Here is a 22,686-nt window from a genome sequence, read left to right as displayed (position 1 = left end):
TTCAAAGTAGAATTTAACATTCATTTTGGAATTATTTTTAAGTACATCCTATCGGTTGATTGTCCGTAACTGGCTTTTTTCCTGACTATCTTTAAACTTCTACAAAAAGTGCTCCATTTAATTAAATGCTCCATTTTCAAATATTCTAGTTCTTAATTGTTCCATTTTCTTATGAATTTCTATATTATTGGCTGTTTTGAGGACATTGCTGAATGTAAATTGCCTGCTGCATTCACCCACAAAACAGTTGCTGCACTTTACCATACAGTATATCCTGTGAGCATTTTGAAATGTCCTCAGCTATACCAAATATAAGTATTATTATATTAAAGACTTAAAACATCTGTACTCACCAAATAATCTATAAACTCTCCTTTTATGCTGTCCTTTGGTTGATAATGAGTTTGCTGGGAAATAAAGAAATATTTTCTCCTCAGAACTGGTTGGATTAGATTGACACAGAAATATGGGGTCACAAATACAGCACTCTGCCAAACTAGGACCAATTTACCTGTTGGGTGAGGTGGCTTGCAGGGTTAACGGGAGCTGAGTGGAAAGAATCCCTGCTCCCAGTGACTGGTCTGCCCTTCCAAATTGTAATGATGAATCAGGCTGGAGTGCCCTGGAGTACTGCTGACTCTCCAAGCTCAAGAACTACTACAAAGGGATGACTAAATTCTGACATTCTGTAGCCAAGCAGTTTTCCTCTCCCCCTTCCTCCAGGAAATGTTAAATTATTGGTAAATTGACATCCAATTGAGCTCTCACTCAAACCAGCACCCTCTGTATACTAAACAAAGTGCATACCAAGCCCTGAATACGAGTGTGTGTTCATGAACTTAGATTGCAGGTAATGTTTTCCAGCAGCTGTCGTCCCAAACTGCAGCATTCCTTCAGCAGCTACTCAAAGGATCCCTGAATTCAGGGTGGTGGGAGGACCTATACAGGGCAACTTGTGATGTGACAGTCATCTTGATATTCTGGAGATCCAATGCCAAATGTTTACTCAATATCAACTACTAAATTCAGGTTTTCCTGTGAGCAGATTGGTAAATAGATATGCCCACCATAACACTGATTCATTTCCAGGATGCTCAGCAACAGGTCCGTGTAGGCCAGAACCCCCCAGCCACCCCAGCATTTCCCCCTTTTTAAACATAAACCACCTCACTGTTTGGACCTCGACTTCATGAATGTGGACTTTGTAATTATAAAACAACAAGTTCTCACTTCATATGAATGTAACTGCAAACGTTAAGAAATACAAAATTATGGTACCTGTACTTCTAATAGAGAAAAGGATTTAACTATTTTATTTAATCACAACATTTAAAGCACAAACAACATTCTTAACATGTTGGAAAATTAAATCCAGATTTACGTATAAGGCTTTGAAAAGCTGAACACTGCAAACATTCTTATCATCACTTACCCTTTCTTCATCATCATGATATTTGCAATCTGTGTTAGATGTGCTGTCACTATCAGACCTGCGACCACTATCAGATCTGGGATTACTGTAAGATCTGTGATCACTATCAGATGTGCTGCCATCACTGTCAGATGTACTATAACTGCTAGTAGATCTTCGGTCATCTCGATAGCTCCAACTGAAAGACAAATGCATTTTTATACTGAATTCATCACTAACATACTGCATTAACATCAGCATATATACGACATGATGAGTCTCATTTTCAGCAAACCATATCCTACTCTTCTCACCATTAGGCATTAATCATGACATCCCTGCAGGCCACCACTGTTCTAGAGTAACCTGCCAAGATGCACATTTTAGAAGTGTACTTGGGAGATCTCTTACTCCAAGTAAGAGCACCTAAAACCGCTGACGGGCAAATAGACAGGACCTCAATTTAATGTCTCATCTGAAGGATGGCACCTCCAACAATGCAGCACACCCCAGCACTTCAATGGAGTGGCAGCTTAGCCTACACGAGTTCCAAGTCCCGGCGCAGGATTTGAACCCACCAACTTTGACTCAAAAGACAATATACCAGGAATCAGCATCTTCCATTCAGCGGATCTCTAAGTATTAAATTCATCAAAGCAGACCCACACCACTTTGGCATTTTTTTTTAAATGGTTGGTATGCCAATCGCTGCCTACACACAAGTATAATTGACATGAGAAATTAGCCCATTTTATTTCCTTTCTAAGTCAGGCAGAAAAAAGATAGGAAAAAGCTCCATTGCTATCGAGCTTCAGTACGTTGAAACACCAAAGTGTTTTGTTTTTGAAGGAAAACTTAGCCGCCATTTTCACAACCAGTTATGGGATGAATGACCAGTTCACCTGGTGAGATTGTTGGCACAAATGGCTTTGAAGCTGAGATGATAATATTTTAAATGGAAAGGCTAAACCTCTGATAATGTAAAAGGTTGTGGAGCAAGGGTGGAATTGGGACACACTTCCAGAGGAGCTGGTATTGTCTGGGATTCGATGTTTCCCAGGGGAACATAGCATCCAATTAGCACTCAGCAAAGTTTCTCAACCTGCCATGAAGTTAATGACCAATTTTATCTGGGGAGGACACCACCCTAGGTCAGCATCACATTCTCTAATCTTGCTCCATGTCTTAACTCCATCTTACCCTCAGGAGAGAAAAAACTATTTCCCCCAATTTCCTTGACACAAGTTGAACCGCTACCGTTTGTTTAGTGCTTAACAGTGGCGGAGGCTGACTCCAAACCGGGCGGGGTGGATGGGGGGGAGGTGACCAAAAGCACAGTTGAAGAGGAAGGGTTTCAGGCAGAAAAATGGGGAGAGGGGGCAAGGCGGAGGGATTGAGGAAGTGTGTTCCAGTTTCGGGGCTTAGTGGCTGAAAGCGCAATCTCCGATGGTTGGGCGGAGGATGTGAGGGACGAGCAGCAGGCCGGTGCCAGTTGAGCGGAGGCACCGGGTGGTGGATTAGGGAGTGAGGAGGTTGGAGAGGTAGGGAGGTGCCAGAGAGTGAAGGGATTTGAATATGAATGTGAGGATCTTGAAGTTGATCCGCTTGGTAATGGGGAGCCAGTGGAGTCTGGCCAGAACTGGTGAGATGGGGGTACAGAGTTTGGTCAGGGTCAGTATGGAGGCAGCAGAGTTCTGAATGAGCTGGATCGTTTAATAGTGGAGCTGGAGAGATCAGCGAGGAGTGCATTTGAGTAACGCATTACTGTTGAGTAAAACATTATTGTTTATAGAGCACATTGCATTACCTCAATGTTTCCCTTCTTTTGTAATTGTATTCAGATTCCCATTTGCTTTGCCTTCTCGATATATATCGGTCTGAATATCTGTCTCGGTCTCTCTCGCTTCTGCTTTCACTTCTTTTCCTCTTTGAGGATCTATCCAATTCAATTCGCTTACCTATTCCAGACATTCAAAAGAGTTAATATTCTGTGGACCAGCTCACTAAACGACATGACGGCAAAGTTAATACTACTGCACTTAATTTATTTTTAATCATATCATTACAAAATCTTTTGTTTTTGCTCCTCGTCCTACTTGACCTCTCTGCTGCCTTTGACACAGTTGACTACTCTATCCTCATCCACCGCCTCTCCTCTCACCTCAACCTTCACGGCTCTGAACTTGACTAGTTCAGTTTGTACCTCTCACACTAACTCCACTTTATCTCCACAAACGGTTTCTCCTCTAGACCCAGCACCGTTCGTGCGGTGTTCCTCAAGGCTTTGTCCTTGGCCCTCTCCTCTTCAATATCTATATGCTCCCTCTAGGTGACATCATCCGCAGACGTGGGGTCAACTTCCATATGTATGCGGATGACATCCAACTCTATCTCTCTGTCTCCACCCGTGACTCCAGGACCACTGCTGTCTTGACAGAATGTCTGTCAGACATCAAGTCCTGGATGAGAGCTAACTTTTTTCAGTTGAAAGTCAACAAGTCCGAGGCTCTCCTGATTGGCTCCCGTCAGTGCCTCCACAACTCAGGCATTGCCACCTTACTAAGCCAGTCTGGAACCTTGGCATCTTGTTTGACCCTCAACTATCCCTTCTAACCCATATCCGTGCCTTGACCCATTCTGCCTTCCCCACCACTGCAACATCACCCGCCTCCGCCACTGTCTCTCATCGCAGGCCGCTGAAACCCTCATACATGCATTCAAAACATTGGGGCTCGACTATGCAAACTCCTTGCTTGTCGGCCTCCCCAACTCCTCCCTCCATAAGCAGTAGATCATCCAGAACTCTGAAGCCTGTCATTTCCCGCACCAGGCTCAGTGACCCTATAACCCCCATCCTCGCCCGACTCCACTGGCTTTCCATCAGAGGATATAGTTCAAGATCCTGGTCCTCACCTTCAAAGGTCTCCATGGCCTTACTCCCCCCTACATCTGCGACCTCCTAACCCCCTACCATTCTGCCCGTTCCCTCCGCTCAGCGGAATCCAGCCTGCTTCATGTCCCCCGCCTTGCCCACCCCAACATTGGTGGGCGGGCTTTCTGTTACACTGCCCCCACCCTCTGGAGCTCCATCCCGCAATCCCTCCGCCTCAGCCCCCTCCCTACCACCTTCAAGACTCATCTCAAGACCCTCACCTTCAACCATGTTTTCGATCTCCCTGATTCCCTGCCTGCCCTCCACCTTCCCCAATCTTGACCCCAGCTTTGATCCGAAACACTGACTATCCAGCGCCTTGGTGCTATAGAAACATAATTTTGTTGTTATTGCTCAGAGCTATTGTTAAATTCAGAACTCACATAGAAAATACTTGGACTGAAACATAAAAATAGTTGGGGACCACGAAATACTGTGAATAAGATTTGTCCTTTTCCTTTTGTAGAGGAATCTACATTATTGTTTTGGAACCACGTTCAGATGCCTGCTCAAAATGAAGAAGATAATTGTCCTGATAGTGTCCTGACAGTTTTTTGCGGATCATCTCCCGTTAATTTGACCAAATCTTGGAGAGTAATGTACGTACCTCTGGAGGAATAACCATGGCCAGAATGGCTTGAACTTGCTCCAGCTCTATCATAGGAACTGGACCTTTCCAATCGATCGCCCTCATGTCTGCTACTCAAGGAAACCCGTTGTAAACCTCTGGAATCTGAACAATAATGTAAAATAAACAATCAGTTTTTAAAAGATATTCAATCAATTATGACAAAGGAATTTATTGAAAATAAAGTAGATCATATGTGTGTTTAATTGCAGTGCAAGGCCACTAAGAGGAACTTGGTGCTGCTTATGTCTAGGTTAGTATAAATTAAGACAATATAAGATGAAGCTAACCTACATTTTTATTCATAGTGCAGTTCTCAAGCTTTTATTTTGTAATATTAAAAGGTTCACGCATTCTACTGAATTATCACACTAAAACTGGTATTTATACCCAAAGCAAATCACAACTCCAGTCAATGCCAATGAATTAAAAAAAAATGTTTTGTTAAGTTTTAAAACAAATCTATTCATTACAACAACAACTTGGATTTATATAGCGCCCTCCATGCCGAACGGCGTCTCAGAGCACTTCACAGTAATGGATCCCGGGACCGAGCCAGGAGGAGGGGGAGGAAGGTGACCAAAGGCACGGTCGAAAAGAAAGGTCTTCAGCCAAGACCTGAAAATAGGAAGAGAGGGGGCGAGGCGAAGGGAGCGAGAAGGCAGTTCCAGAGCCTCGGGGCATAGTGGCTGAAGGCACGGCCGCCAATGGTGGAGCGGAGGACTTGGGGGACAAGGTCAGACCCGGTGGAACGAAGGCAATGGGCACTGTTGTGAAGAGAGAGGTCAGAGAGGTAGGGAGGGACAGAGGAGTGGAGGCATTTGAAGACAAGGGTGAGGATCTTCTCGATCCTCTCTGGGACAGGCAGCCAGTGCAGTCTGGCAAGGACTGGGGTAATCGGGGAGCAAAGTTTGGTGCGGGTAACAATGCTGGCGGCAGAGCTTTGAATGACCTGGATTTTATGAATGGTAGTGGAGGGGAGACCGGTGAGGAGGGCGTTTGAATAGTCCAGCCGAGAGGTGACAAAGGCATGGACCAGGGTTTCGGCGGCTTTTGGAGTGAGGTATTGGCGGAGACAGGTGATGCGTCGTAGGTGCAAGAAAGTGGTGCTGGTGAGGGATCGGATTGTGCGGGAGGAAGGATAGTTGGTGGTCGAACCTGACGCCTAGGTTGCATACGGATTCGGAGAGTTTTAGGGGGAGATCAGGTAGGTGAAGGAGGTGAGAACCATGTGATTTTAGACGTTGATGAGAGCCAGAGTATGGCTTTCATCTTGTCAACGTTCAGCTGACACTACACTAAAGGAAAATGTAAAGACCAGTTGTTTCACGAGTCAGTGAAAATAAGAAAAAAATATCAGTGGACGCATTCAGGGATAAATAATTTGGCTGCCACAACAAAACTATGAAATTTAATATATGAAATGACTGGCAAGATGAGACTTATCCTAATGGATTTTTAAATTGGTCAAATTAGCCTACCAAATTGTATCAGAATTCACAATAAAGGTAACATGCCATTGAATATTCAATAGAGATTCAATAGGGTGGCAGTAATCTGGATAGTGGGATGGGAGCCATGGAGGAGTGAGCAAGATGAATTCGGAAACTTCCATGAAAATAGGTTTGGACAACTGGAAAACACGTTTTCTAAATATATGAATAGGGAACATATTTCAGCATTCCTACTCAAACTCACAGGAACCTATATTCTGAGTATTGCACTATAGAACATCTCAGATCATCATTGCATTTAGAGTTGAATTAATGGTCAACAGCAATATCAAGAAAAAAGTCTCTTAACACTCAAAATAAAATTGGGAAATTAGCTACAAGGAAAACAAAAAGTTATTCACAGACCACAGAAAGTGGAGGGAGAGAGGGGAGGAAAAAAAACAACTTAATTGTGAGTTGAAGACAAAGGAGATACACTCGGCTCTTAAAGATCTGTACCAACATTTCGCATTTTAAATCTGAAATTAAGTGTCCGCAGTGCATTTAAATATTAAATCGTAGTAACATGATTTCACCCATAAATATACAGTCAATTCACTTTACAGTCTATTCTGTGAAGCGCTTTGAGACGTCTAGAAGACGTGAAAAGCGCTGTATCAAATGCAAGGATTATTATTATTAACATACCTTTGGAGTCTTTCAATTTGCTAAGACATTTTGAACAGCTGCTTTTACATTTTTTTGTTTTAGAATCAGAAGTTAAACGTTGAGACGTTTCATCTTTGGAGCTCTGGTTTGGTTTATCAGTGGTCGAGCTCTGTCGTGGAACCTTAGCATCTGGTTGCTTATTTGCTGAAATAAACAACACATAACTGTCCAAAACCAATTCCTTGTATAATAAAGAAAACATCACATACTTTTGGATAAATACAGTAACATTTAAACAAAGATTACATTCTATTTGTATTTTAGGGAAATTTCAACCTAGGCATACGAAAAAGCGCAAGGAGTTCACAACTTATGTAATAAGGAACAATCCTTGGTGATTAAGATAAATTATACATTATTACATTAATCACAAATCTTCCTCATGTCTTTCAATAAGGTGAAATCTCTATTTAAACATGTTAATTCATCATTAATTAAAGGAGGTAATCTACAAATACTCTTTACAAACCTACTGCTCAAATATACTGCCCCTTGCCTGATATAGATTAGCTGAAAACAACCTCAGTCCCTTAGACCACAGGAGGCAAAGAAACCGCTTTTCTGATAGTACGATAGTTGAAATACTATCTGAGATTAAATAGAAATGTTTGTGAAAATGTAAAGATTACTGCACATAGGAACAACTTGGACAGGGAACCAGGGGAAGGGATTGGAGCAGCAGGGATGTTAGTTAGCGTACAATTAAGTTCATCTTCCACTTAGAAGCATTTACACAGAGTATTGAACTGATCCCGCGGTTCCTACATAATGACCTAACTCCACCTGACCAGTGTTACAATCCCAATCAGATTCGGTAATGTGTCAAATAAATATGATCAGATTTGATTGGTTGTGCTGTTTGGAATGATTTCACAACCACTCAGGTTCAACAAACCCAGTGATATTCAGGATATACAATGGTGTCATTTATAACCATACTACAAAGGACATAGTATGACCACGGCCATACTAAAGGAAAGTAAAAAATACCAACGTAATTTGATGATACCAATGCAGTGGAAACCGTTTAAGATGGACACATCAGGTCGGCGGGTTTGTCCGACTTAAGAGGTGTCCGAGGTTAACCGAAATACCATTCCTGGCCAGCAGAGGAGCGTCACCGATGCCGAATAATAACATGTAATAATGTTGTTTCACTTGAAGCAAAGTTAGCTAACCAAACAGGACACCAAGTACTGTAACCTCGGAGTTAAAGTTAAAACACTCTCACAGGATTCAGTAAAATATATTTGCCTCTGTTTGCCTACAAACTATTCATTACTTTCCTGCCCAGCAGAGGGGCGGGGCTGCCTCCCTCCCATTGCCGTTTCCATTGGACAGGAAGGGGACCAATCAGCAATGGCTGAGGTGATTGACAGCTGCAGCCGATTATAAATGTTTGGGCTCCAGCCAATCACAAGCAGCTCTCAGCTGTCAATCAATCCCGACTTCCCGCCCTCGGTCCTCCCCTCGTGGACGGATGGAGTCGCGGACACACAGAATGAGTACATTCAACAGTGACCGCCCGGCATTGCCCGGATTAGCCGCCATACTGAAAACAGCTAACAACATGGAGTATTCGGGGCCGGGCATTTTGTCTGATTTACCCAACGTCCGGGGTTAACCGTGTCCACCTAAAGCAGATTCCACTCTACTTGCATTTGATGTAGTGTCTTTGTCACCTCGTTGAGACATCTCAAAGCACTTCACACAATATACTGTAAAGTGGATTGACTGTATTTTCTGGGCAAAACCTGGTAGCCAGGTAAGCACAACAGTGTCCCACAAACTGCCATGGAGTGATTAACCAATTTTATTTGGGGGATTGTTGGCCAGGACACCAGGAGAAGCTCCCTTCTCTTTTGGAATAGTGCCATGGGATCTTTAACAAACACCTGAACAGGCGGACCTTGGTTTAACGTCTCATCCAAAGCACCGAACACACCCCCAGCATTGTACTGGATTGTCAGCTCAGACTGTGTAATTCCAAGTCCCGACATGGGGCTTGAACCCATAATTTTCTGACTCAGAGGTGAGAGTGCCACCACTACGCTAGACTGATTAGCCGCTTATTATCTAAAACCGAGGTACTGAATTGTAATAGCTTACAGTCAGCAGCAGGTCTTTTCACAGCAGTGCTTTTTTCATTATATTCATGTTGAATTTGACCGTAGATAATCTGGAATTCAGATAAAGTAACTTTTTAGAAAATTCATAATCTTAACTGAATAAAATCTGTTTTAAAATATAATTAAATTAAACCTGCTTTCACTATAACAGTAAAACAAATGTTTTTCTCATTCCCCCAGCTTTCTGAAGTTTAACACTCCCGCCCACATTACCTGGCAAGCACGCTGGGATACTACCCTGTGTGAAGGGTGCTAAATAAATGCAAGTTGCTACTTATTAATAATAATACATTTGGTTTAGCACCTTTCACAGTGGAATGACATCCCAAAGTGCTCAGTCACAAAACATCCCAAGTCACAGTAAAGTGCAGTGATTGTTTTGTGGGCAAACATGGCAATTTGTGCATAACAATGAAACGTTTAAAAGTTTATGCTAATAAGTTTGCCCGTTGTGCTGGTAAGATAAAATAGATTTCCATGGTTTCCAATAAGCACTTATGTTGCATTACCCTAACGTTGCCTCTTCCATCTCTCTTTTCGATCTCTGAAATATTTTCTTTGATGATAAATTTGTGTTTTGTTGCACTTAATTTCAGTAAATCTGGATGCCTCCGTTTCTGAAAAATAAAATGCAAACACAATGGTGTTATGCATTATAAAAAAAAGCCTACAGTCATACAGTCAAAATCCCCAAAAGCGTTACCAGAGAAAGTGTAAAAGATTCAAGATGTCCATGGTATTTGGACTTCAAAGGATTTTAAATCAACTAGAAACAAGAAATGATCACATCCCACTTCTCTACCCACCCACTTCGCTCAGTTAGCTCAGGCTTTCTGCACATCCCTCGAACAATCCGCTCCATCATTGGCGGAAGTGCTTTCAGCCACAATGCCCCAAACCTCCGGAATATCCTGCCTCATTCCCTCTGCCTTGCCTCATCTTACGAAGAAAATATTGGAAAATTGCATTAAAAATGTCATGCTCTTAAAAAAGGGTGGAATTAGCTTAATGGCCTCAAAGCAGATTTCAGAAGAAATGGAGCGAGTGTTACATTGATTAACAAGGCAGACAATCTGTGCCAGCAACAAGCCAACATCTAGAAACAAAAATTGAAGAAAAATGAAAGAGTAATGGAAGACCGGAAGGTCAGCAGCTGCACAAAGAGGGGATATAGACACCTGCATCAGGTAGAAGCCCAGTACAGCGTCTCAAATGGCTTCAGAACAGAAGATGCAGTTGGCTAAATGCACATTAACTGGGAAAGTGGAAATCAACAAATTGTAATATGCATTTCAGAAGTAGTCAAATACATTAGGTGGCAAGGTTTCATTGCCTGGAAAACACCTATTTATCCGTATTGTGTAATAGTTCAGAGCTGTTTTAGTACTGCTACTTATAATAAATATTTAATTTGTGATTCATGTACATAAAGCCAGTTACCAATCAAGAAATCATTTCACAATGATGACCCTGCACAAAGTATTTTCACTAAATTTCCCCTTAAGGCCAGATCACTGACGGCATGTGCAAACAATTGAATTATACATTATTCATTGAACTCCGAATAAACTATTTTTAATTATGTCCTAAAAATGCCAATTATGCATAATTAGTCAAGAGAAAGTCAAGTAAAACAATGAAGGGGGCATTCATATTCTTACCACATAACCAATCCTGTGTTTCATTCCATAGAGATGTGATACAATACACCGCAGTGGCAATTCAAAATTGCACAGTTCGCAAAAGTACATTGTTTCTGTTTGTCCCAAATAATGGTATTCAACCAAAAAATCCAACCCTGCACAAAGAAGTAAACATTTATTACTCTGTAAGCTTCAAGCACTTATAAAATGACCAAATAGCCAATCTCAATCGGAGGCAATAATGTGAAAGAAATTCAAATACTATAATACAAAAAATGTGGAATTATCTAAAACATAGGCTATATAAATAGAGGCTGCAGAACTAGCCACATAACTGTCTGACCTTAAAGGAATCTGAAGATGACCAATATATTCAGCAACTAGTATCAGTTGAATGGTTTTATGTTGACAATAATAATCTTGCATTTTGTTTAGTGTCATATCACATTGGAAGCATGTCTCAAAGAATTTAATGTGAAATATAGTGACTGTGTATCTGCCAAAAGCGGCAGCACATTTGCGCACAGCAATGTCTCACAAACAGCCATGCAATGAATAACCAATTTTCTTTTCTTTGAGAAAGTGACCGATTTTATTCGGGGGATTGTTGGTCAGGACACAAGGAGAAACTCCCTCCTCTTTTTGAATAGTGCCTTGGGATCTTTAACATCCACCTGAACAGGCAAACAGGACCTCGGTTTAAAACCTCATCCAAAGCATGGTACCTCCGACAGTGCAATACACCCCCAGCACTCCATCAATAAAGTGAGTCCTGGTGTGGGACTTGAACTCACAACCTTCTGACTCAGATGTGAGAGTGCTACCACTGAGCCAAGCTGACAAACTGGATGACTTGTATGGAAGAGTTACGAATTCACACCACAAAGGAAAAGTACGTACCAATTATTGGTTCCTTGACATTTAAACTAGTGATCTGTTTTTCTAGAATTTCTGATCCAGAAAACTTGTCAGTAACTACTGGAACTGTGTAAAGAAAAATCCACAATTAGGTACAGTATGGAATAGCACCTCACTATCTCTCTGATCCTCTCCACCCCCACTCATCTGTTCTCCTAACTGGGGCCTGCTGTGATTCCCCACCCCTTCCACTCCACCATTGTTAACCGACCCTTCAGTCATTGCACCCTTTAATCTCTGGAACTACCTCCCTCTAACTCTCTGCCTCACCCCGTTCTATTTGTCTTTAAATCCCATCTTAAATCCTGCTTCTTCAATGTGCCCGTGGCCATCAGTCCTTCTCCTTGCTCAGCACAACCCCACCACTGAGGAGCTTTGAGACATTATCCTACATGACCAGTGCTATATAAACCAAGTTCTTGTAGTAACCCTGAGTTTTTTCTAGTCCTTTAAATTTCCTCCCAAGCTCTGAATCCACTTGATTATGCTAAGCTACAGTTATGAGCAAGCTAATAGCTCCTCATTCAAGTATTCTTCCTTAAATGAGACCAAATAGAGGGCAGAAGCAGACTGAAACTCCATTCCAGAGTCTGTCCAAATCGTTCGCTCCCTCCTGTCATTCAAGGTCTGTCTTCATGGTACCTCTTTGACTCAGCCTTTGGACATCTTTCCCCTCCCTCACTCCCCTTGGGCTCTCACCCCCAAAGCAGTGTTGAGCACTTTGAGATATCCTCCCAACATGAAAGGTGCTTTAGAAAGGTAATTTGTATTGTAAGAGGAAGAATCTTGGCAAATATCTCCCATCGCACAAAGATACAAAGGACACATGTAACACCTATCATGCAGCCATAAATAAAACAAGCTAACTCAGCTTACAACCAGCGACCCTTCCTATATGGCTCAGGATCTCATTATAATCACTGGAGCCTTATAGGAAATAATCACTGTTAATTCTCATTATACAATATATAGTATTATACTCAATACATGTTTCACATATTTGACAAGTATCTACATTCTAAAATGCATCAGTGTCTCCATTTTACCAGAAAACAATGTCATTGTGAATGTACCTGGAATGGGTTCAGAGGGCACTGGTTTTGTCTCAGGCTTCACAGCAGCTGAAATACAGACCCATAAGAGTTCATGTGAACAACATAAAATAAGACTGAAAAGAGACCAAATCACAAAACAAAAACTGCAACTGCAATTTCTAATTTCACTCACTTTTCCTGTTAGTCAGTTAGCAAGTTAGTTTTTAATGCAAGTCTCCTGTTGATCTGCAGTTACAGGAAGTGAGGTACATTCCCAGCACAGACCATTGAAAACGCTCTCATGAACATATTGGAAGAAACATTCGCAACAACAATCATAGCTGACTGGCTGGCCTCCTGCATGCAGGCACTGAAAGTTAATCAGTCTGTGTCGACATTAGCAGTAATCGCAGAACCTGGAAGCAAGACTTGCCAATTTTCACTAAGAAGGTAGTGGTTGAAATATCTATTTTATGGATACAGAAGTCTTTACACCTCCATTCTACTTGATTTTCCAACCTTTGCAACACCCAGCAGTTTATGAAGCACACTCTGCTGTGTCTTTTAGCACAAATATATATTTACCATATATAAGCTCCTTTTAAAAATGTGCGGAAGAGGTAACAACACAATTGTATAGCACCTTTCACACCGGAAGGATGTCCAAAAATCACACTACAAACTATATAGAAAGAAACATACCAATTATTCGTTCTTTGACATCATAACTATTGATCTGTTTTTCTAGAATTTTTGATGCAGGAAACTTGCGAGTAACTACTCGAACTATGTAAAGAAAAATCCACAATTAGATTCAGTAATGGAGTAGCAACAACAAAATTACATTTATATAGCGCATTAAATGTCGAAAGGACATCCCAAAGCGCTGGACAATTAAGGTACTGTACCCAAACTGGGGGTTGGAATCAAGAGAGGTGGAGGGCAAGTGCTCAAGAGGGATGGAGGGCAGGGTGTTAGCGTAATTTCCCAATCTTGCTGCCTTCACTAATTTATCTGTGAAGTCTTGTAGCTCAGTGGTAAGAGCACTCGCCTTGCAAGCAAGAGATGTGGGTTCGATTCCGGGGCAGGGTGAAAAGTTGGGCAAATTTCCTTACTCCACACTCTCGTTTACCTAGCAACAACAACAACAAAATCGCATTTATAGAGCGCCTTTCACATCGGGAGGACGTCCCAAGGCTCTGGACAGTGGGTCGGGACCCAAGCAGGGGGAAAATGGTCAGGGTAAGGGGAGGGAAGGGAGCGAGGAGGGGGTAGAGAGTCGAGAGGGGAGATGAAGCCACGGTTGAAGAGAAAGGTCTTGAGACCGGCCTTGAAGGAGGAAAGGGAGGAGGCGGCGAAGGCACTGGGGGATGGAGTTCCAGAGCCTAGGGGCTGAGAGGCCACTGATAGTAGGGTGGTTGGGGCGGGGGATGTGGAGCAGACCGGAGCCAGAGGAACGGAGGGTACGGTACGGGCAGGTAAGTAGGGGGATAGTAGGTCGGAGAGGTAGGAGGGAGCGAGGCCGTGAATGGCCTTGTAGGTGAGGATGAGGATCTTGAATTCGATCCTCTGGGGGATGGGGAGCCAGTGGAGGCGAGCGAGGGTGGGAGTGATGTGGTCGCGAAGCCTGGTGCGGGACAGGACACGAGCTGCAGAGTTCTGAATGACCTGCAGCTTGTGGAGGGAGGTGGCGGGAAGGCCGGCGAGGAGAGAGTTCCCATAGTCCAGCCTTGAGGTGATAAAGGCGTGGACCAGTATTTCAGCAGCGTGAGGGGTGAGGTAGTGCCGTAGTCTGGCGATATTCCGGAGGTGATGGAAGGCGGTGCCAGTTGTGGCGTGGATGTGGGGAAGAAAGGACAGCTCAGGGTCGAACAGAACACTGAGGTTCCTGACCGGCTTTGAGAGGTGGAGAGTGCAGCCTTGGATGCTGATGGTGTCAGCGCCTGAGGTGCGGAGGCGCTGACGTGAGCCAATCAGGAGGGCCTCAGTTTTACGCACGTTGAGCTAAAGAAAGTTGTCTCTCGTCCAGGACTCGATGTCGGACAGGCAGCTGTCAGGACATCGGTGGTCGTGGAGTTGAGGGTAGAGAAGGAAAGGTAGAGTTGGGTGTCATCCGCATACATGTGGAAGTTAACCCCATGTCTGCGGATGATGTCACCAAGGGGGAGCATATAGAGGGTGAAGAGGAGGGGACCGAGGACAGAGCCCTGAGGGACACCACACGAGACAGTGCGGGGGCTGGAGGAAAAGCCGTTAGCAGTAAGTAAGAACCTGGGGTTAGTCAATTGGCGGATCACTTTTCCGGGGGTAACAATCCCCTCAAAATAAATAATAATTGGGTCACTCAATCCACGACTGATTGGCTGCCGTGTTTCGCCAACAAAATATACAGTCAATTCACTTTACAATATATTCTGTGAAGTGCTTTGAGACATCTCGATGACGTGATAAGGCGCTATATCAAATGCAAGGATTATTATTATTATTTATATTATTATTTCGATGAGCTTCTCTGACCTAACTCCTCTACGTTCCTTATTCCAGCCTGCCGTGCTGCCCCCACCCCCTCCACACCATCATTGGTAGCCGTCTCCCTCTTTCAAACGTACCTCTTTGACTGAGCCTTTGGACATCTTTCCCCTCCCCCACCACCTTGGGCTCTCACCCTCAGTACGGTATTGAGCACTTTGAGACATCTTCCCTATGTGAAACGCGCGTTTTACATACTTGACAAGTATCTACATTCTGAAATGCATCAGTGTCACCATTTTACAGGAAAACAATGTAATTGTGAATGTACCTGGAATGGGTTCAGAGTGCATTGGTTTTGGCTCAGGCTTCACAGCAGCTGAAATACAGACCCATAAGAGTTTACGTGAACAACAACAAATTGCATTTGTGTAGCGCCTTTCACATCGGAAGAACGTCCCAAAGCGTTGGACAGTGAAGGAATTGTATCCGAGTTGGGGGGTTGGAATCAAGAGGGTTGGAGGCAAGGGCAGTGGAGGTGGGAAGATGACCACAGTCCCTCCGTCTTGCCCCTTCTTTCGCCACATTCAAGACCCACCTCAAGACCCTCCTTTTCAACCGTGCTTTCGATCTCCCTACTTCCTCCACTACCCTCCACCCTACCCCACCCTGACCCCGAGCTCGGGTCCGTAACTCTGTTGTCCAGTGCCTTGGGACGTCCTCCTGACGTGAAAGGCACTTTACAAATGTAATGTTGTTGTTCTCTGACCTCACTCCTCTACTTTCCTTAGTCGAGCCTGCTGTGCTTTCCCCACCAGCTCCACATCATCATTAGTAGCTGCCCCTTATATCACAATGCCCCTTGTCATTTCATCCTTTAATCTCTGGAATTTCCTGCCTAATCCTCTTTATTTGTCTTGAAAATGTACCTTAAAGCTTGCTTCCTCAGTCATGGTCATCTCCCCTTCTCCTTATTTCCTTGCTTAGCACCCAACCCCACCGCTGTCAAGAGCTGCGAGATATTATCCTACACAAACAGCGCTATATAAACGCAAGTTATTGTTGTAACCACAGGTTCCTTCTAATCTTTTAAATTTCCTCTCACTTGTTCTGAATCCATTTGTTTATGCTAAGCTACAGTTATAAGCAAGCTAATAGCTGCTCATCCAAGTAGCATTCTTTAAATGAGACCAAATAGTGAGCAGACTATTCAACTGTGTGGAGCTTCACAGGTAAGCCAGATTCTGTTCTTCACGTGCACAAGTTCAGGAAAGGCATCACATAGCAATCAAGACCAATGCAGTGTTTTATGTCTCCCACCCTATCAGCTCCACTACCAGCAGGTGGGCTTTCAACTATTCTGCCCTGTTCTCTGGAACTCCATTCCAGAGTTTGTCCAAATCATTAACTCCCTCGCCTCATTCAAGTTCTGTCTCAAACGTACCTCTACTGTTGAGCCTTTGGACATCCCCCAGTTCCCTTGGGCTCTCGCCCCCAATGCTGTATTGAGCACTTTGAGACATCTTCCCGATGTGAAATGCGCGTTTTACATATTTGACAAATATCTACATTCTGAAATGCATCAGTGTCACCATTTTACAGAAAAATAATGTCGTTGTGAATGTACCTGGAATGGGTTCAGAGTGCATTGGTTTTGGCTCTGGCTTCACAGCAGCTGAAATACAGACCCATAAGAGTTTGTGTGAACAACAACAAATTGCATTTGTGTAGCGCCTTTCACGTCGGAAGAACCCAAGGCGCTGGACAGTGAAGGAATTGTACCCGAGCAGGGAATTGGAATCAAAAGTGGTGGAGGGCAAGGGCAGTGGAGTTGGGAAGATGACCAAAGGCGCGGTTGAAGAGGAAGGTCTTGAGACAGGTCTTGAAGGAGGCAAGGGAGCGAGCGAGGCGAAGGGACGGTGGGTTGGTTCCTAAAGCTGGGGCTAAAAGGCTGAAGACCCGACCGCCGATGGTGGAACAGGAGAGAGTCTGCCGAGCGGAGTGCGCAGACAAGCCGGTATGGGGTTAGCAGGTCACAGATGTAGGGAGGAGCAAGGCCATGGAAGGCTTTGATAGGGAGGATGAGGATTTTGAACTCTATTCTCTGGGGGATGGGGAGTCAGTGGAGCCGGGCGAGGATGGAGGCGATGAATTCACGGAGCCTGGAGCAGGATGACACGAGTTGCCGAGTTTCTGAATAATCTGCAGCTTGTGTAGGGAAGAGTTGGGAAGACCGGCAAACAAGGTGTAAGTGTAATTTCCCTATCTCGATGAGCTTCTCTGACCTCACTTTTCTACTTTCCTTAGTCGAGCCTGCTGTGCTTCCCCCACCAGCTCCACATCGTTAGTAGCTGCCCCTTAAATCACACCGACCCTTGTCATTTCACCCTTTAATTTCTGGAATTTCCTGCCATATCGCCTTTACTTGTTTTTAAAATGTACCTTAAAGCCTGCTTCATCAACCATGCGCATGGTCATCTCCCCTTCTTAGCACCCAACCCCACCGCTGTCAAGAGCTGCGAGATATTATCCTACACGAACAGCGCTATATAAACGCAAGTTATTGTCGTAACCCCGGGTTTTTTCTAGTCCTTTAAATTTCCTCTCACTTGTTCTGAATCCATTTGTTTATGCTAAGCTACAGTTATAAGCAAGCTAACAGCTGCTCATTCTTTAAATGAGACCAAATAGAGAGCGGACTTTTCAATTGTGTGCAGCTTCACAGGTAAGCCAGATTCTGTTCTTCACGTGCACAAGTTCAGTAAAGGTCATCATATAGCAATCAAGAGCAATGTCCCCCACCCTATCAGCTCCACCAACAGCAGGTGGGCTTTCAGCCATTCTGTCCTGCTGTTCAGAACTCCTTTCCAGAATCTGTCCAAATCGTTCGCTTCCTGCCCTAATTCAAGGTCTATCTCAAACGTACCTCTTTGACTGAGCCTTTCTGACATCTTTGCCCTCCCCCACCCGCCTTGGGCTCTCAACCCCAGCGCAGTGAATGTACCTGGAATGGATTCAGAGGGCACTGGTTTTGGCTCAGGCTTCACAGCAGCTGAAATACAGACCCATAAGAGTTTATGTGAACAACAACAAATTGTATCTATGTAGCACCTTATACATAGGAAGGATGCCCCAAGGCGCTGGACAGTGAAGGAATTGTATCTGAGTTGGGGGTTGGAATCAAGAGGGGTAGAGGGCAAGGGCGGTGGAGGTGGGAAAATTACCAAAGGTACAGTCAAAGAGGTATTTCTTGAAACGGGTCTTGAAGGAAGCAAGGGAGGGGGTAAGGTGAAGCGACTGTGGGTTGGAGTTCTCCCAATGGTGTTCAATTGGCCAATGGAGCCAATGGTGGTCAATTGGCCAATGGCGCCAATGAGCGAGTCTGCCAAGCGGAAAAGCCAGTATGGGGTTATCAGGTCACAGATGTAGGGAGGAGCAAGGCTGTTGAGGCCTTTGATAGAGAGGATGAGGATTTTGAACTCCATTCTCTGGGGGAAAGGGAGTTAGTGGAGCTGTGCGATGTTGGGGGTGATAGAGTAACGGAGCCTGATCAGGAGAGGACGTAAGCCAGAATCTTCATGTGTATAAGTAAAGATCATCACATAGCAATCAAGAGCAATGCAGCGTGTTTCAGGTCCCCCCCCTATCAGCTCCACCGTCAGCAAGTGGGCTTTCAGCCATTCTGTCCTGCTCTCTGGAACTCCATTCCAGAGTATGTCCAAATCATTCGCTCCCTCCCCTCATTCAAGGTCTGCTTCAAGATACCTCTTTGACTGAGCCTTTGGACATCTTTTACCTTCCCCACCCCCTTGGGCTCTCATCCTATCCTTCCGATGTAAAAGGAGCTATAGAAATGTAATTTGTATTGTGAGAGCAAGAATCCTGGCAAACTTATCCTGTACCACAGGGCCACTTGGAACACCTCTCATGCAACCATAACTACTGGTTATGCCACAGGCTTAACAGCAGCTAAAATAGACCCATAAGAGTTTTTGTGAAAACACAAAATAAGACCGAAAATAAGCCAGATGCATGTATTGGAAGCCAATCAGTCTGTGCCAACATTAGCAGTGACCTCACAAACTAGAAGCAGGACTGGCGGCCATTTTGTGCAGACCCTTTATAACACAGTCGTTAACTTTTTTGATCCAAAATACTAGTAAAACGGGATCATCCTGTATACACCACAGAGCATTCTACTGTATTAAAACTTTTAAATGTATCTAAAAGTTAACACAATTGATTTAGTTCTGTAGGAGTTGAAAGTGCATTAGAAAAGTAACATAAATATAAAGGTTCAGGACATATCCACAGCAGCCTATACTTAGAAAGTACAATACCTATGTACCCAGTGCAACCCACAAAAACATCTGTACTGCATGATGTCATATCAAAATAAATTCTAAAAGGTAAAGCAATCAAATCCTTTTTTTTGTGTGGGGGGTGAAGAAGAGAGGCATAGAGTAAAGTTAAATATTAAATAATTGTTATGTCAATAATCGCACCTGAAGCAGCTTCAGATTTTTCTGCTTCAGGCTTCAACTCCACAGCCGCTGAAACACACAATCATGCAGTTTTTGTGAAAGGCAAGTTTACCACGGACTCAAAAGTATTAAAAAGAAACACTAATCATACAATCACCTTAAAAAATGAGATTGAAATACCACTTTTAAACTAAAAAAACACTTTTAAACTAGAAAACATGTGTAAATGAAAAAAAATAGAAACCCTCTTTGTTGCTAAACATTGGGATTTAATAACAGTCAAAATGTAAAGAGATATATTTGGAGATATATTTGAAACTAAACAACCAATGACCCCAATCTACGACTTAGCTGAATGCATCAAGGATGGCTTTGAGAGAATAATCAATCTATCTCACTGTGCTACATTGCCATTCAACCAAAAGTGCATACTTATGAATATCAGGTGAAGACAGGACCTGGTATTATTGTGATGTTGACTACAGTCGAATAATCTGTTGACATCAATGGTCAACACCTAAAGAAAGGCCATTAGCTTGTCGTTGGTGCCGTACGATTTAACCATGCTCGAGTCACTATTAAGAGGTGGAGGTGAAATTGGCAAAAACAATATAACCTAAATATATAGATAGTTGGCCGATAATTGCTATAAATGGGGAGCTTCCCACTAAGATCAAGATTGCCCATTGATCCATTCTACAACCTGAAACTAATAGGTTTATAAAAATGAGAGTGATTGTAAACAATCATTTCAATATTGTTTACTAAGCCTCAAAAGTACACACTGTTAATAACTTACTCTGTTCTGCAGTATTCTGTTGATTAACTTTAGGTATGACTTTCTTACGGACAATCTGAAATTCAAATATAATTAACAGTTGTAGCATTTCACAACACATCAATTATTCTGTTGATGGTGGTGTTGTATAGTGCAAATTAGCAGGAAAGCATAGCAATAAGAGATTGAGGCACTTAACTACACATGAAATAACTAGATAAATAGAACTCTTCAACCTTGAAAAGACTGCTCTCAGAATTTAGAGATGTATATAAGAATACCTCCAACAGGTCAGTGACCTTGCTAGTTGTTACACAACAATACATCATCACGTAATATTGGGAGACGGTAAGGCTAGTGTTCTGTAAGAGCGAGAACAAATGTGCCAAATTTGCAGGATGGCAATCCGAAATTTACTATGTAACATTTGATGGCTCAGTGGATAAATGCATTGCATTGTGGTATTTAAGTGAAACCAGCAGAATCTCCAAGTTTATTTGGTGGTCTGAATTGAGTTAACTGATTGCAGCCAGGACAGAATAAATGGGGTGATGGGTATGGTTGGCCTTATTGCTCCCAAATTGAAGAAGGAAAAGAAAACAAGCCAAACCCACTTTCCAATTCTGCTCACCAGTGGAAGTTTTTGTGGATGTTCCAAAAGAACATGATAAATGATCCCCACAAAATAAAGACCGAAGACTCCACAGTTCAACTAATTTGCTTAAGCTGCATAAAGTTAAGCAAAAATAACTTTAAAAACAAAGTTGTAATCCAAATGTTCAACAATTAGTGTTTTGTTTTATATGCCATACACATGAGACATTGAGGTCCATTATGCCCCATGTGTAAACTATAAGAAAATATGTACATTATGCACCAAGAGCAAAAGCATGTGTGCAGAGGGAATAATGGATTCCCTTCATTGTATAATTTACCAGAATAAACCAAATCTTTCATTGGTTAATTACATAATCAAGGCATCTGTAATTTCTTCTGCAGATATAGAATGATGGCACACAATACACATGCCTTACAAATGGCACACAATCAACTCCATGATTGAATGCATTCTATACATCGCAATTTAGCAATATATCTGTGGCATTTGTATGTTTGTAATCATGGCCCACCTAGACACATTGTCAGAATTTTTTTTAAAAAGAGACAGTTCTCTGTATTGAATTTCCCCTGCTTTGCATTCCTAAATTCATAAAGTATATCGACAATTGGATAAGGGAGAATGTTAGCAGAAGCCTGGATAAAAATGTATAGTTGTCTAGCTTCATAAAGAAGCCAGGAACACATTTTAGCGAAAACATATTTTGTACTTACAGTTACTGATCCTCTTCCATACAATTTTTCAATTTCTAATGCTTTTCTGTTTAGTCGTTTACAGTCAGCTTTACAAAGAATCCAATTTTGGCCTTTTAAAGTATCCGGATGGCGTCTTTTCTAAATAGAAACACAAACGAGCACTGATACAATGCTACACAGTAATTTGGTGAAATATACAAGTAACATGAAACTGTATAAATTGTTTACATCTTGACGAGTCCTACGAGTAGGTGCAATATTACCACATGTCAAGGCACTTGAAGTTTGAAGTTTAATAATGACATATGGGCCATCTTATTAAGAATGTACAATTACACCACTACTTCAGGAGAAGTATGAATAGTACATGATTTTTTCAAAATTAGATGAATAACACAGATACTTATTTCACAGCAATACAATGGCATAAAATGACTCACTTGGCATGATTTTCAATAGGTCAGTTTTGGATCAGTAATTGGCTTTGTCATTTGGCCCGTGGTCCCTGGAATCCTATTCTGGGCTGTCTCTGCTTCACACCCTGCCTCCTCACCTATAAACCCCACCTTAAGGCCTATCTTTCACCCTCCTTTCCATCACCTTTTACCCCCTTCTCTTTTCGTTTTGGTCAGTCAGGTTACCTGACACGTGTGGAAATCCATCACCGTACTTGAGGACATCCAACACAGACAGAGATCCACATATGTATGCCGCTTAACACATGGAAATTTCCTTGTGGAATGTGCACGGTTAACAGAAGCTGAATGAGAAGAATTCCTGCTCC

At 42.8% G+C, this 22,686-nt stretch overlaps 1 protein-coding gene across 1 annotated transcript in view; it reads right to left on the bottom strand.

Annotated features, from left to right (window-relative positions):
• Positions 1-22,686, bottom strand: part of LOC103186355 — a 46,273-nt gene that overhangs the window by 6,004 nt on the left and 17,583 nt on the right. The window contains exons 7-23 of the mRNA XM_042346978.1: positions 21,921-22,040; positions 20,610-20,664; positions 19,832-19,879; positions 18,331-18,378; positions 16,954-17,001; positions 15,658-15,705; positions 13,560-13,643; positions 12,897-12,944; positions 11,806-11,889; positions 10,924-11,060; positions 9,772-9,879; positions 9,243-9,312; positions 7,113-7,277; positions 4,951-5,076; positions 3,219-3,369; positions 1,433-1,610; positions 354-407 (exon numbers count right to left, since the gene is read on the bottom strand). Of these exons, the coding sequence (XP_042202912.1) occupies positions 354-407; positions 1,433-1,610; positions 3,219-3,369; positions 4,951-5,076; positions 7,113-7,277; positions 9,243-9,312; positions 9,772-9,879; positions 10,924-11,060; positions 11,806-11,889; positions 12,897-12,944; positions 13,560-13,643; positions 15,658-15,705; positions 16,954-17,001; positions 18,331-18,378; positions 19,832-19,879; positions 20,610-20,664; positions 21,921-22,040 (1,572 nt within the window). The remainder of the gene's footprint in view (positions 1-353; positions 408-1,432; positions 1,611-3,218; positions 3,370-4,950; positions 5,077-7,112; positions 7,278-9,242; positions 9,313-9,771; positions 9,880-10,923; positions 11,061-11,805; positions 11,890-12,896; positions 12,945-13,559; positions 13,644-15,657; positions 15,706-16,953; positions 17,002-18,330; positions 18,379-19,831; positions 19,880-20,609; positions 20,665-21,920; positions 22,041-22,686) is intronic.

The sequence above is a fragment of the Callorhinchus milii genome, unplaced genomic scaffold (assembly GCF_018977255.1).
Source record: "Callorhinchus milii isolate IMCB2004 unplaced genomic scaffold, IMCB_Cmil_1.0 Scaffold2, whole genome shotgun sequence".
NCBI lineage: Eukaryota > Metazoa > Chordata > Chondrichthyes > Chimaeriformes > Callorhinchidae > Callorhinchus > Callorhinchus milii.
Note: the sequence above shows the minus strand (reverse complement) of the source record. Positions and strands in the feature narration are given on the sequence as shown.